At 48.1% G+C, this 15,159-nt stretch overlaps 1 protein-coding gene across 5 annotated transcripts in view; it reads right to left on the bottom strand.

The window, feature by feature from the left end:
• ADAP2 (ArfGAP with dual PH domains 2) overlaps positions 1–14,895 on the bottom strand; it is a 41,420-nt gene extending 26,525 nt beyond the window's left edge. For 4 of the 5 annotated variants that reach the window (XM_081579721.1, XM_081579719.1, XM_081579720.1 and 1 more), the window contains exons 1-3: positions 3,798–3,997; positions 2,851–2,981; positions 888–979 (exon numbers count right to left, since the gene is read on the bottom strand). In XM_081579721.1, coding sequence (XP_081435847.1) covers positions 888–979; positions 2,851–2,981; positions 3,798–3,891 — 317 coding nt within the window. In that variant the 5' untranslated portion in view covers positions 3,892–3,997. Of the gene's footprint in view, positions 1–887; positions 980–2,850; positions 2,982–3,797; positions 3,998–6,517; positions 6,573–14,025 lie in introns of those variants that run through there. The other variant, XM_081579723.1, reaches the window with a different exon arrangement.
• Between the last annotated feature and the right edge of the window lie 264 nt (positions 14,896–15,159).

Below are 15,159 nucleotides of genomic sequence, written 5' to 3'. Positions count from 1 at the left end.
TATTTCCTGCAAGCCATGCCGCCTGTCTGCCTGGAGGTAAATGTTCTTCCCATTCACACTCCATTCCCACTCAACCAGGAGGCTGAGTCCCTGGGAGGGATGCTCAGGCTCAGACAGTCAGTCCTGCAGAGGTCTGGGGTCAGTAGGTACCAGTGTCACCCTGACCCCTCACCCCTAGGGGACCTGAACCCTCCTGCTGCTCCATGGCATGCAATCCCAGTACACTGGATTTTTTTTCCCCAGCACCTTGGTACAGTCACGAAGACCCTGGTGTCAGATGGGCTAGTCCCAGCTCTGCCTCTATCAGCCCCAGGTTTTTCATCTATATGGTGGGGATAATGGCAATACTGATCTTACAGGGTTGTTGAGAGAATGAAAATCAATGCACACAAGCATTTAGCACAGGGCCTGATACATAGTAAAGCTCAATAAATATTAGTAGCTACTAGTATTTCTATGGTTATTATTTGGGGATCTGGGGCCAAAGCAGCTGCCTTGGAGCTATGCTGAGCTCAGGTGGGACAGCTCTGGGCACAAGATTCCATGCAAAGTAGCTGAAACACATTGATTCTGCTAGAATACTGGCATTACTCTTCTTAATCAAGTTAGTCATCACCTGTACGCTATGAGAACATCAAGGCAAAGGGACACAAACTAAAGCAGATGTCCCATTTCACAGCTGTGGAAACTGAGTCCCAGAGAGGAGAGGAGATGACCCAAGCTCCGAAGGTAGAGAGGGCCTTACACAGATCTGTGTGTTCTCCATGTACCAAATGCTTTCCTGGCTCCACCTGCTGGGCAGGTCCACAAAAAAGACTGCCAGAGACAAAGGCACTGGAGATGGGGTAGTAGTGGGAGTGGGTAGGACCAGGAAATCACCCACTCACATGCAGTCATTGGCCTGGGGGATGTAGTAGAATGCAGGGACTCTGGCTTCGTACTTGGCCTTCACTCGGAGGTTCCCGTTGTGGGTCATAAACTGCAAGACAACAGCAACTTGGGGTAATGTTAGAACTTGAAAAAATGTGAAACGAAACCACAGTTTACCCAGAAGGCCACTGTTCTCACTGGCTCCTAGGCTGAGTCAGGAGACACTCCTGGAGTTTGACATTTCCCCCCACCCAACTTGGTCATGTGTGATGCTCAGAAGTCCCAGCCTGGAACAATGTAACAACCACGCCTCATACAGGCATAGCACTTTACAGCTCTCCCACATTATTCCATTTGATCCCCTCAATCACTGTAATATTACTGTCCCTGTTATAAGGCGAGGACACCAAGGCTCAGAGAGGTTAGGCGACTTACCCAAGGTAACACAGCTAGTCAGTGGAGAGCTGGAATTTGAACCCAGATCTGCCTAACTCCAAAGCTCATGTACTTTCTCCACTGCCCTCCACAGATGGCCAGGACCACCAGCAGTAGTCCCTGCAAGTCCGTAGGAGATAGATGGAACTGGAGGATGGAGCACTTCAGTGCTCCATCCCATAGAATATATAGGTCAGGAAGATCGCACCAGAGAGACCCAGAGGCATGCATATGTGTCAGGAGTGGCCCTGGCCATCAGTCAGCACTCAGTAACATCAGTGGCATATCTGGGCTGGGGACACATGTGGGAAAAACAGCCCATTTTTAATCCACGTCTCTTGGAAAGAGTGAACCCTATTCTTCCCTTCCCCGCTGGCCACTGGGCTGTGTCACAGGATTTGCATGGGCTTTGGGGTCTCCACAGAGCAGGGTTCCCATCTCGGCTGTGCCATTTATTCACTGAGTGACCCTTGGGCTACACTTAGCCCCTTGAGCCTCAGGGATCTCACCTGCAAAGATGAAGAAGCTATAACCCGGGAGTGCTAAGTGCTAAATTGCCTCAGTCGTGTCCGACTCTTTGCGACCCCCTGGATTGTAGCCCACCAGGCTCCTCTGTCCACGGGATTTCCCAGGCAAGAATACTGGAGTGGGTTGCCATTTCCTTCTCCAGGGGATCTTCCCAACCCAAGGATCGAACCCGTGTCTCCTGCATTGGCAGGCAGGTTCTTTTCCACTGAGCCACCAGGGAAGCCCATAACAGGGGAGTGATGAGGCACAAAGAAACAACCTTCAGGTTTAGATGCCGGTTTCTGGTCTTTCTCTTGCACTATGTAAGCTCCACGTAAGCAGAGACTTTATCTTCACTGCTCTCTCCTACACCCAGCAAATGCACGCTTATAGTAATGAATGAATGAATGAATAAAGCATCTAGCCCAGTGGTTTAGCACAGTGCTTGGCACAGACAGGGGTACTCAGTAAACATGGGTCTGCTTCCCTGGTAGTCCTTGAAATCCTCAGCCAGCCCAGTTTAGGACTGCCTGCTCTCTGAAAGTTTTCTGGCCAGAATGGTGTCATCATCCAGGCTGAAAGTGTTCTCCATCTCTGGAGATCAGGAGAACAAGGTGGCTCCCTCCTTGGCTAGGGGGACTGGAGAAGGGCTATGGACCATGAATCAGGATACTTCTGTTCTGGTCCAGGACTTCAGCTACTAAGAACAGCAGCTGTTAATTGACTACTTACTTTGTACCTGCCTTGAGTCAGCATTTAATCCTCATAGCAGCCCTGTGAAGGGATAGTGGTATATTTATAATATACGTGTGAAAAGGGCTCATAGCTAGTGTTAAATAGCAGGCTCCGGACCTCACAGTTTGCAAGTAAGCGACGGAGCTAGGATTCGAACTCAGGGCCTCTGTCTAAGGCAACTCTAACTGTCCTTACTGGCCCTCTCTCGGCCTCAGTTTCCTTCCCTGGAGAACGGGAGCAGGCTGCCCACCGTCTCCACCCCGTCCTCCTGTTCAAAGGCTCTCCACGTGCGCCCCTTGCTACCTCCACGATACTGTCGTCCCAGAAGTCAAGTCTGACGGATTTCACTTTGCTGATGTCTGGAAAGTTGCGGTGGACTCCAGAGCAGTTCAGACAGATAAAGATGCCCAGCTTGTAAGAGGCCCAGTCGGGATCTGCGGGGTGAGAGGGCAAGGTGGGGAGCTGGGTGAAGAGCTGGCTGAAGAAACCAGGGCTAGGCTAGGGGCGCCAGGAAAGGCAAGGGCTTGGCAGGTACCAACAGCCCATGCCTTCTCTCTCGGCCTCCCCGCCTTGTGCGAACTAAGATACCAGCATGAAACCCTCTGGTCAGCCCACTTGGCTCTGACGCGGCGGCGGCCAGAATGAAGATCTTGGAAAGAGTCCGGGGGATGGAGAACGAGAGGCTGAGGCGGGCGCGAAGTGGAAGTGACAGCACTTCAAGGAACTGAGAGGAGAGCGCGGAAGGACGGACCCGCAACTCGGCGCCGGGAGCTGCGGGTGGGAAGGTGGGTCAGAGTCCCTTGGCGTGCGGGGAGTCTGAGCGCGCAGAACCCCCGGGACGTCCGAGGCGCGGGAGGAGACACTGGACCATCCGGGAAGACCTAGGTCCGGGGTCTGGGAACCCTGGTGTATGGGATGTTCGGATCCGAGGGTAGGGAAGGGGCTGGGTCCGAAAAGAAGTCAAGGACCGTGGTCCGGGTGGGCAGGGTGTCTGGCAGGGAGAGGTGAGTAGAATGGGCAGGGCACCCGGGGCTGGGATCCAGTGTCGAGGTCCAGAGGGGGCAGGTCAGGGGGCCCAGCTTCGAGTGGGGGCAGTACTGGCCGAGGAGAGGGCTGTCGGGGCCCGGGTCCGAAGGTGATATAAGAGTCATGCGCGGAGGTCTGGGACCCGCCCGAGTCTGGAGGCAGGGGACTGGACCGGCCGCGGGCCGGCCCAAAGTACCGGGCTGCACGCGCCGCCGCGACCTTACCCGCCGCCCCGCAGTCTGCGCAGTACGCGTTGCCGGTGCCCGCCGCCTGCAGCAGCTCCAGCAGCCGCTTCTTGTTGCGCTCGCGGTCGCCCATGGCCGGCCCCGGTGGGCTCAGGGCTCAGAGCGGCCTCCCATGGCCCGCTCTCTCGCCCGCAGGTGGAGCGGGAAGCAGCCTCAGCGCCTGTAGCTGAGTCCGCGCCGCCAGCCCCGCCCCGGGGGAGTTAATCCCCGCCCCTCTGGACTTTCCGCCCCGCCCCCGGCGTGTTTAATTTGCCCCCAGAGTTCCAGAAAAACATCGATTTCTGCTTTATTGACTATGCCAAAGCCTTTGATTGTGTGGATCACAATAAACTGTGGAAAATTCTGAAAGAGATGGGAATACCAGACCACCTGACCTGTCTCTTGAGAAACCTGTATGCAGGTCAGGAAGCAACAGTTCGAACTGGACATGGAACAACAGACTGGTTCCAAATAGGAAAAGGAGTACGTCAAGGCTGTATATTGTCACCCTGCTTATTTAACTTATATGCAGAGTACATCATGAGAAACGCTGGGCTGGAAGAAACACAAGCTGGAATCAAGATTGCCGGGAGAAATATCAATAACCTCAGATATGCGGATGACACCACCCTTATGGCAGAGAGTGAAGAAGAACTAAAGAGCCTCTTGATGAAGGTGAAAGAGGAGAGTGAAAAAGTTGGCTTAAAGCTCAACGTTCAGAAAACTAAGATCATGGCATCTGGTCCCATCAATTCATGGGAAATAGATGGGGAAACAGTGGAAAGAGTGTCAGACTTTATTTTTTTGGGCTCCAGAATCACTGCTGATGGTGATTGCAGCCATGAAATTAAAAGACGCTTACTCCTTGGAAGGAAGGTTATGGCCAACCTAGATAGCATATTTAAAAGCAGAGACATTACTTTGCCAACAAAAGTACGTCTAGTCAAGGCTATGGTTTTTCCAGTGGTCATGTATGGATGTGAGAGTTGGACGGTGAAGAAAACTGAGCGCTGAAGAATTGATGCTTTTGAACTGTGGTGTTGGAGAAGACTCTTGAGAGTCCCTTGGACTGCAAGGAGATCCAATCAATCCATCCTAAAAGAGATCAATCCTGGGTGTTCATTGGAAGGTCTGATGTTGAAGCTGAAACTCCAATACTTTGGGCACCTCATGCGAAGGGTTGACTCATTGGAAAAGACCCTAATGCTGGGTAGGATTGGGGGGGGGTGGAGAAGGGGACGACAGAGGATGAGATGGTTGGATGGCATAACCGACTCGATGGACATGGGTTTGGGTAGACTCCGGGAGTTGGTGATGGACAGAGAGGCCTGGCGTGCTGCAATTCATGGGGTCGCAAAGAGTCGGACACGACTGAGCGACTGAACGGAACTGTGCCCACCGCGTTCCTCTCTAAGGCTGCACCCGTCTGGGAGAGACCCAGCGCAGGGCTTGGAGTCACTCACTTTGGCCGCTGATCAAATCCTGGTCCATCACCGGCTAGCGTTGTGACTGTGGACAACCTGATCGACCGCTCTGGGCCTCAGTTTTCGCCTCTGTAAAAGGGGAATGAGGACATATGTCCTTGGAAAACTAGAAAGGCTCTAACTTCTGTTAAGGTGTTCTGATGTAGGTTCTGTGCTGTGCTTAGTCGCTCAGTCGTGTCCGACTCTGTGACCTCATGGACTGTAGCCCGCCAGGCTCCTCTGTCCATGGGGATTCTCCAGGCAAGAATACTGGAATGGGTTGCCATGCCTTTCTCTGGGGAATCTGGGAAGCCCAGGGATCAAGCCCAGGTCTCTCGCATTGCAGATGGATTCTTTACCGACTGAGCCACCAGGGAAGCCCAAGAATACTGGAGTGGGTAGCCATTCCCTTCTCCAGGGGATTTTCCCTACCCAGGAATCAAACCGGGGTCTCCTGCATTATAGGTGGATTCTTTACCAGCTGAGCTAGTAGGAAATATCGATGTAGATCCTACATCTACTTAAAGACACAGAGACGTTAAATGCCACCTCCTCAGGAAGCCCTCCTTGATACTTAGCTAGCTTGGAGTGATCTCTCCAGCTTCTGGTCTTGCTAGAATACTGGCCCTTATAGGATCCATTTCTCCCTTTGGCCCTGAGAGCTTTCAACCAACTTTGCATCACAGTTATTTATATATTTGTGTTAATTCCTCCCCAACCTCTGACACACACTACTAGTTTGATGTCAGAAGTTTTACTTCTGTATCCCACACAGCTCCTAGAAACAGCACCTGCACATTTTTAGAAGTTCAATAAATAGTTGTTTTGACTGTGTTCCCCAGGAAGTGGGGCTTTACCAATGGGATACCACTGGGCACTTTTATCTGAGAATGTTCATCACTTAAGGTGTGGGAAGGGTTTAGGTGGTCTTGAATCTGGGCATTTCGTGAATCCCCCTCCTCCTTCCCCATTCCTGTCCCTCCTTGACATCATCCTCAGTGATGCACAGACTCCTGGTAAGGCACTCACTGTGTACACTTGCCATTCCCTCTGTATACAAACACCTATCTGTCTTAGGCACAAGGCTTAATGCACATGGATCTTCGGTTTCCATCCTGGTGGGTTGCAGCTGATCTTCTAGCTGACCCTCCAGCATCTCCAATTCATCATACATGCATATATGCATGCGAACATGTAAGGCAGCATGGTATAATGGAATGAATTCAGGAATCCAGACTTTGAATCTCCCTTACTTACTATCTGTGTGGCCTTGGGCAAGTTCCTTCACTTCTCAGAGCCTTGGACTCTTCATCTGTAAAATAAGGGTCGAGAGATCACCCAACAGGGTCATTGAGATGGTCATTGGCACACAAAGCCCTCAAAATGCAGTGGCTCCCTTGCTTCCCCTCTGGGCAGCTCATGGGATCATCTGTTGGAATGCTCTGTGTCACTTCCCATCTTCTCCAGGGTGGAGGAGGTCAGGCCTCCAGGCCCTGGGGGAGGGGAATGTGACCAAGAATAACCAGCTAGGATGGTCTTGGCTGTGGGGGTGCTGCCTGGCCTAAGAACATCTCCAGAGGAACCAGTGAGAGAGCCTGGAGAAGGGTCAGAGGCTGTTTACCCAACAGGCCGAAAGATGATTCATTTCCGCTGCTTCAGATGAAAAAGAGACAGAAATAAATCTCCCAGGAGAAAGATGGGAAAGGCACCCTAAGGTATGAAGGCAAGGCAAGGGGTAAGAGGGGGACAAACAGGGGACAGGACAAGGACATCATTTCTCCGCTGCCAAAGCCAGGGCAGAATGGTGATGTTGGGACGGTTCTTGGGTGCCTTTGTCCCACTGAGCTGCCCTCCTTTGCACCTTGAGTCTCAGCATCCCCTCTCTGGAAGTCCCACAAAAAAACAACTGAAGGGAAAAAGAGCATCTCTTTCATGGTGAGAAGCCAGGCATTGAGAGGTTCCTTTAGTTTCCTCTCTCCTTTATTTCTGGAAGTTTCCAGTTAACAGAATTTCAAGGGACTTCCCTGGCAGTCCAGTGGTTTGGACTCCGTGCTTCCCCTGCAGCAGGTGTGGGTTCGATCCCTGGTGGGGGAACTAAGACCCCACATGCCGCAGGGCTCGGCCAAATTTTTTTTTAATTAAAATACATGTTTTTAACTAAAAAAAAAAAAAAAAAGCAATTTCAAGTCTCAAGATTTGCCAAGAACAAACAAACAAATTAAAAAAAAACCAGAAACAAACCAAAATCAGTACTGTTATACTTCTGGTGATGAATTTCTTCCTTTCCTTCTTTCTTTGGGAAGGGGAGATAATTCTAATTTAAAAGTATTGAGTGTTATTTTAGAGAGTTTTACACTATTTGATCACACTTGTGTCCCATGACAGCCATCTGAGGGCAGCTTGCTACCCTCATGGAGGATTAGAAATTAAGGTACCCAAGGTCATCGCCAGCAAGGGTGGGAATGGGGCGGGGCTTACATCCAAGTCTCCTATTGTAGTGACCACCAAACCCCACAGGACAACCCTCTCTCCCTTTAGTCTTCCTCCCACAACTGGGTTTTTTTTCCACTTTAAAAAAATTGTGATGAAAATCTCTAACATAAAGTTGGCTATTTGAATCATTTTCAAATGCACAATTCAACAGCATTCATTCCGTTCACAATGTTGTGCAACCATCATCACCACCTAGTTCCAAACGTTTTTCAAAGCCATAAGAAGAGACTCTGTAGCCCCCTTGTGGGGATTGGACATGATCAAAATTAAGCTCAGCTCTGCATTCGGGAAGAATGCAGAATGCTTCTAAGGGAAGAATTCTGTGCCAAAGGAGGTTGTGACCCAGCGGAACACTGGGATCAGCCAGAGGCAGCCCCCCTTGTCCGCTCAGTCCATACAGCAGCTGCTGGGGTGAGAGGGCAGTCGGGCCCTGGGACACAGTGTTCTCTGTAAATAAAGCTCCCAGGGTTCCTCAGAGCACGAACATCAGCACTGCTCCCAGGGTCACGGTCTCTGTCGAGCTGAGCCCAGCCTCGACAGGGCTGGAAGAAAGCCTTCAACCGCATTCCCAGGCCTGGACTGGGCTTAAGATCCCCATGGGATATACTACAAACCCTTGGAAATTTTAAATAATTATGTTTATTAGTTATACAGTATTTGAAAACTATAATTATAGGAAATTTGGAATACATAATAAAGAAGAAAGAAAACACCATCCACACTTGTGGCCATTTATTCAGGGCATTATTCAGGGATTGCTGTATGTCAGGCCCCTTATGGGCATTATTACTCTATTTCCTCTTCAATATAACCCTGAGGTGTCAACTACTTTTATGCCCATTTTACGGATGAGACAACTGAGGCCCTGAGAGAGAATCTAAATAAATTTGTCCAACCAACGTTATATAACCGAGAGGATGCATTCTGGATGATACGAAGGACTGGATCTGGGATTCAAACCCAAGTTACAAAGGTACTTGGCTTATGGGAGTTTACATTATTAAAAAAATACAACCACCCAGGGATCCAGATGGTTGAGGAATCCAGTTGTGAAATCTGAAGAGCCTGAATAAATACAAGATAGTTAAATGTTTACATTTTACATCATTATCTGGAGCCCTGAGTGAGAAGTTATTGCTACAGTTGAAGGGACTTGGGTTACATTTTGATTTGAACACTGGGGTACTTCCCTATTGAACTAGAGTTTTTAAATGGAGTTCAAAATCTAAGACTTTGATTTTTTTTTAGTTTTACCTAAATCAATTCCATAAATAATTATCTTATAAAGCATCTAGGTATTTCCCCTTGAGATCATTTCTTAGACAACCACATCTCACCTCAACCTATATAACCAATTGTCCAATTAATAACCTCACTCACTGTATAACATTTTCTGATCCACCAATCACTTATATAATTTCATTTTGACAACTGCCTTGTAGGTAGAGGTATTTTGAGCTTTATTTTTCAGAAGAGAAGACTATTCTTATAGAAATAAACTGATATATAAATATATAATACAGTTCAAGTATTCTGATTCTGGGTCTCAAAGTGTGAATGCTGTTTTTCATTTTGATAGTTGGCCTAAGAATTTAAATTATGTGCTGGATATTATAACAGATATAATTACAGCTTGAATCCCTCGTGCACTCTAGGTGGATCTGAAGAGGCGCAGAAAGGTGATGTCAATTGCCCTAGTTCACACTGCTGGTTTGCCTGGTTAAAACCGGGTTAAAACACAGGACTGAATGATCTCAAAGTTTAAGCATAACCACTGAGCTCCTCTGTCTCCAGGAGAGCTATTGAGGCACAGGAATGCCTTTTTGTTTTGTTTTGTTTGGGATCAATATGTACACACTGCTTTACTTATTTCTGGCTGCACTGGGTCTTCATTGCTTTGTGCAGCTTTCTCTATTTGCGGCCAGTGGGGGTTGCAGGGCATGGGCTTCTCCCGTTGTGGAGCACAGGCTCTAGGCTCACGGGCTTCAGTAGTTGGGGCACACAGGTTCTGTAGTTGAGGCTCTTGGGCTCGTACTTGTGGCACATGAGCTTAGTTGCTCCAGGGCATGGGGGATCTTTCTGGACCAGCGACTGAACACGTGTCCCCTGCACTGGCACCACTGCACCACCAGGAACGTCCCCAGGAATGACTTTATGATATATTCTAGTTGGTAGCTTCCAGATCATTTTGGAAAGATACAGAGTCAAATAAGGAGACACAGGACCTCCCTGGTGGTCTAGTGGTTAAGACTTTGCTTTCTAGTGCAGAGGGTGCAGGTTTGATTCCTGGTCAGGGAGCTAGGATTCCACATGCCTCTGGGGCAAGGAACCAAAACATAAAGCAGAAGCACTATTGTAACAAATTCACTAAAGACTTTAAAATTCCTCCACATCAAAAAAAAAAAAAGCAAAACAAACAAAAATGCATGGACTGTCTCCTGAGTGGGTATCTTAAGTAAGAACAATCAGTTCCGAGTATCAGAATACTGATCGAAAAGTGCCTTAAACAAGGTCAGTTATTCCCTCACTGAACCAAAAGTAGGTGGTTTCAGGGTTGGTCCTGCAGCTGTACAATGTCATCAAGGCCTGTTCTAGTCCTTGTCAGCGCTGCTGCCTGTCCATGGAGAGATGGCTGCTTCTCTGACATCACCCGCCCACTGTCAGTCACAAGAAGAAAGAGGAGGTGGCCACTTCCGCTCCCACACACCACTCCCACTTTTCATCAGGCTATAAAAATCTTTTCCTCTTAGTGCCCAAACAGAAGTACACCCACTCTTATTTATTTTTTTTAGCAGCACAGGGCTTATGGAATCTTAGTTCCATGACCAGGGAAGCCCCCTGCAGTGGAAGCACAAAGTCTTAACCCCTGGACCACCAGGAAAGTCCAGCACACCCACCCTTATCTTAATCCTTGTTCATTCCCTCAGTCATGTCTGACTCTTTGCGACCCCATGGACTGTGACACAGCAGGCTTCCCTGTCCTTCACCATCTCCCATAGCTTGCTCAAACACATATCCATTGAATCGGTGATGCCATCCAACCATCTTGTCCCCAGTCATCCTTAGTAAAGGGAAGTGGGATTCCCATAACGAGTTCACCTTCTGGAACATTGCCACCCACCCACAACCAGGAATGTATCAAGAATGTGGAGAAGCAGCATGTGGGTACCTGGCGGTGAGCAGAGAGAAAGACATGGAAGAGCAGGGTAAGGCCCCTCCACAGGGCAGGAGTTGGGGGTTTGGCCAGCACTGGGGCCAGGACAGCGAGGATGTATATGAAGGACAGTGACAGGGTCAGGCTGACAGAAGCAGAGAAATCAGGAGGGGGAGGGGTTATTGCAGGAGCCCAGTGGAGACAAGGAGGTTCTGATTTGAGTGGCCATGGTAATAGAGAGGTTAAAAAAGACACTTTGCAGGTAAGGCTGATAGAACTTCATATATTTTAAACTGCAAGATACCACACAGTAGTGAGTTGTGAAATTAATATCAATTTGGTGGTTCCAGTTAACTCAGATTTAAAAAAAAAATCTTTTCCCACCTCAAAATCCTCTGTGTCCTTTGTCCCCCTTTTAACTTAACTTTGTCCTGTCTCCCTCTCAATCTTTCCAAATATCGCTTCTCCATCTTTTGGGGAATTCAAATACTCTACTCGCCATAGTGCTGGTGCTCCCAGGTTCTCTCCTGGCCTCCCCAGGCTTTCTTCAACCCACCCCTCTCCCTGGCTCAGCCCAGACATTCTCATGGGATAAAGTGTCATTTTTTTTTTTTTTTATGGTCTAGCACAGTCCTCTCCTTTACATATCTAACCATCTACTGGACATCTCCACCCAGTGTCCTGTGGGTTAAAAACAGACCAGTGTTACAAACAAATAAACACACATCAGTGTTTTTTAAAAGTTGAAATACACACACACACAAATTGAAATAGAAAATGTCAAAGTTCATCCTACATAAGAACACAAATATTTTTTCTCTTTTTTTATCAGTATTTTATTTTATTTTTGACCATGCAACACAGTATAGGGGGTCTTCATTCCCTGATCAGGGATTGAACCTGTGCTTCTTGCATTGGAAGTGTGGAGTCTTAACTGCTGGACCACAAGGGAAGTCCCTTTCTCTCTCTTTTTATTGAAGTATAGTTGATGTACAATATTGTGTTAGTTTCAGGTGTACAGCAAAGTGATTCAGCTATATATATATAATGTTATGTGCATAAATACATAATAATGTATAATAATGTTCTTAATGTTCATATATATAAAGTTCATTTTCAGATTCCTTTCCATTATAGGTTGTTATAAACTATTGAGTATAGTTCCCTGCTATACAGTAGGTCCTTGTTGGTACAAGTATTTTTAAATAAAGCTTTTGTTTCACATGTACATCAATGTGTCCTGGGTCATGGTCAAAAACAGTTTTGAAAATACAGAAACTGGGTAAAATGGGCTAGAAATAGGAGTGAGAGGAGCCAGGGTCATCTGCATCTGAGCAACAAAAACAGGGAAGTGAGGAGCTGGTTTCTGGGGAAGATGACGTCTTTCATTTTGAACCCACTGATTCTGATTTACAGTAAATTATGCCTAGTGGTTGCCTCTTACTACTTCCAGACTCTGGTCAACATAATTCTGAATGAATGCTCTTGAGAAATGGTGGCGTTTCCCCTCAAGGTCATTAATAATTAGCTCCAAAGAAGAGGTAGTGCTTTAATAGAGGACATAACATTTACTGAACACTTATTCTATGCCAGGCTCTCTGCATCCATTTTCTAAGGAGAAATCCTCTTAGCGGGATTTCTTGGCGGTGTGAGGTGGGTACCATGATCTCCATTTCACAAATGAGGAAGCTGAGGTTCAGAGAGGATGAGAAACTGTCTATAAAGCTGCACAGGTAAAAAGTCATTTGTTGCATCTTACCAGGGAACCATATCATTTCAGAAAGCATCAAGCGCCAGGGTTTCTTATGGCTCCATATTACGGTTTTCTAGGGCTGCTAAACAAATCACCACAAACTGGGTGGCTTAAAGCAACAGAAATGCACTTTAAGCATTTAATTCTGGAGGCCAGAAGCCTGAAATCAAGATGCAAGCGGAGTGGATTCCTTCTGTTTGTGAATCTGTACCATGCCTATCTCCTAGCTTGTGGTGTGTGTGACCTGTTGGTGATCCTTGGCCTTGGCTTGTTGACGTGTCATCCCAAACTCCATCTCCATTTTCACGTGCATTCACAGGGTCATTTTCTTATAAGGACAGCAGTCATATTGGATGAGCTGACCCCATGTACTGTAGTGTGACCTCATTTTAATCTTCACTGATTGTGTTTGCAATGACTATCTTTCCAAATAAGATCATGTTCTAACGTACTGAGGGTAGGACTTTAACATATCTTTTTGAGAGATACATTTCAACTCATTAACATTTCTTTAAGTAGAATTAGGGCTTCCCTGGTAGCTCAGCTAGTAAAGAATCTGCCTGCAAGGCAGGAGACCCCAGTTCAATTCCTGGGTCCAGAAGATCCACTGGAGAAGGGATAGGCTACCCTCTCCAGTATTCTTGGGCTTCCCTGGTGGCTCAGCTGGTAAAGAATCTGCCTGCAATGCAGGAGACCTGGGTTCGATCCCTGGGTTGGGAAGATCCCCTGGAGAAGGGAACAGCTACCCACTCCAGTATTCTGGCCTGGATAATTCCATGGATCATATAGCCCATGGGGTTGCAAGGAGTTAGACACGATTGAGTGACTTTCACTTTCACTTAAGTGGAATAAGCCTCAGAGTAAAAAGGAAATTATTTCCCAATGATTTGGAGAATTTTGCACAAAAAGTTGGCTTTATTTTGTGTTGGATTCGTAATTGTCCCAAAAATTGGCAAGAATCCTAGAATTCTCATGAGTACCAACAACTGGCTACATCTCCACCACCTCTTAGACAGTATCTACACAGACACTGATGCCTCATAAAAACACAAACCCACCACTTTTCCCTCCCAAAGTCACCATGCTCCTGACATCCCTGTTCATTACAAAATTAAAGTCTCTCCATATTTCATGAAATGGGCTTCCTAGGTGGTTCTAGGGGTAAAGAATCTGCCTGCCAATGCAGGAGATGCAAGAGGTGTGGGGTTGATCCCTGGGTGGGGAAGATCCCCTTTAGGAGGGCATGGCAACCCACTCCAGTATTCTTTCCTGGAAAACCCCATGGACAGAGGAGCCTGGTGGGTTACAAACAGTCCATGAGGTTGCAAAGAGTCAGACACAACTGAGGAAACACATCATACATACCATGCCATCTTTTGTGCAAGAGCCCAGAGTCAGCAACAGAGACATCAGTGGCTTCATGGATAAGGAATCTTACACGTCTGAAGCAGAAGTGTTCTGGAGAGGCACTGCATGGTGGCAGGCAGGACAAGGCAGCCTGTCTTCACTGGGTGTGGGGAAAATGACCCCAGGTTGCCCAGGAAACCAGGGAAGGAGGATGCCCCTCACTACCCCTTTGATAAACTGTCCTAGTAGAGATGTTTTGAGCTATAGATTAGGAAAATCACTAGCTGGGGCTAGGGGCAAGTACATAGGCATTTACTCATTAGGTTCTATGATTAGGAGGGATGATCAGTCATGTGAGCATGGTGTAGGTTGAAGGGGGGACTGTTCTAGCAGTGAGTGTAAAAAGAGCAAGAGAACACCCATCCTGCGTTGCCTGATCACACAACTGCCGGGGTTCAATTCCTGACAGTTGCCTACGCCTTGAGGATACACTAGCTTCCAGATACACTGTGTTACCTCTAATCCAGCCTCACACTTCAATGTATGGTCAGTTTTTCAGAAACACACCTCAAGTCTGACTCTACAAAAGTCCGCATAGTTTCCAGTTACCTGGTGAAACAGGACCAACCATTTTTGGTGCCAGCCTGATCTGCATCCATCCCTTCCACAGGGGATACTTTTGAGGCCCAGCGCTAAAGCCACTTCCTTCCTGGAGCTTGTCTTCAGCTCGCTGGGCTCCTGAAACACCACCTCGCACCTGTCACAGTTAGTCCATTCTACCTGGGGTACTGTTATGTATGTTCCTGCCTACGTTCCCCCACCAGACTCTCCTCTTTGCGCCCCATACAAAGTCCCGGATAGGAGTTCACCAATCTAGATGCCTGGATCAGGCATTCTCTTCCCAGAGATTCTGCTCTGCTGCCTTTAGGGGCCGCGGTGGGCGAGGCCGTTTTCCGGATGCAGAGGAATGAACCTATGACGCAGCTGGGAGCTCCGCTCGGCACTACTAGCCCCTAGCGCCCCCCCCCCGCCCCCGCCGCCCCCGCCGCCCCCGCCGCCTTCCCCGCGTAGTCTGCATCGAGGCTCTCCGAAGCTGCTGCCCACAGCCCAACTGGAAGCCCCTAGGGGCGGGCCGGAACGCCGCTTCCGCCG

Source organism: Giraffa tippelskirchi, chromosome 3 (genome assembly GCF_054371585.1).
Source record: "Giraffa tippelskirchi isolate mGirTip1 chromosome 3, T2T-mGirTip1v1.2.pri, whole genome shotgun sequence".
In the NCBI taxonomy this organism is placed as follows: domain Eukaryota; kingdom Metazoa; phylum Chordata; class Mammalia; order Artiodactyla; family Giraffidae; genus Giraffa; species Giraffa tippelskirchi.
This window is presented reverse-complemented; position numbering and strand designations above follow the sequence as displayed.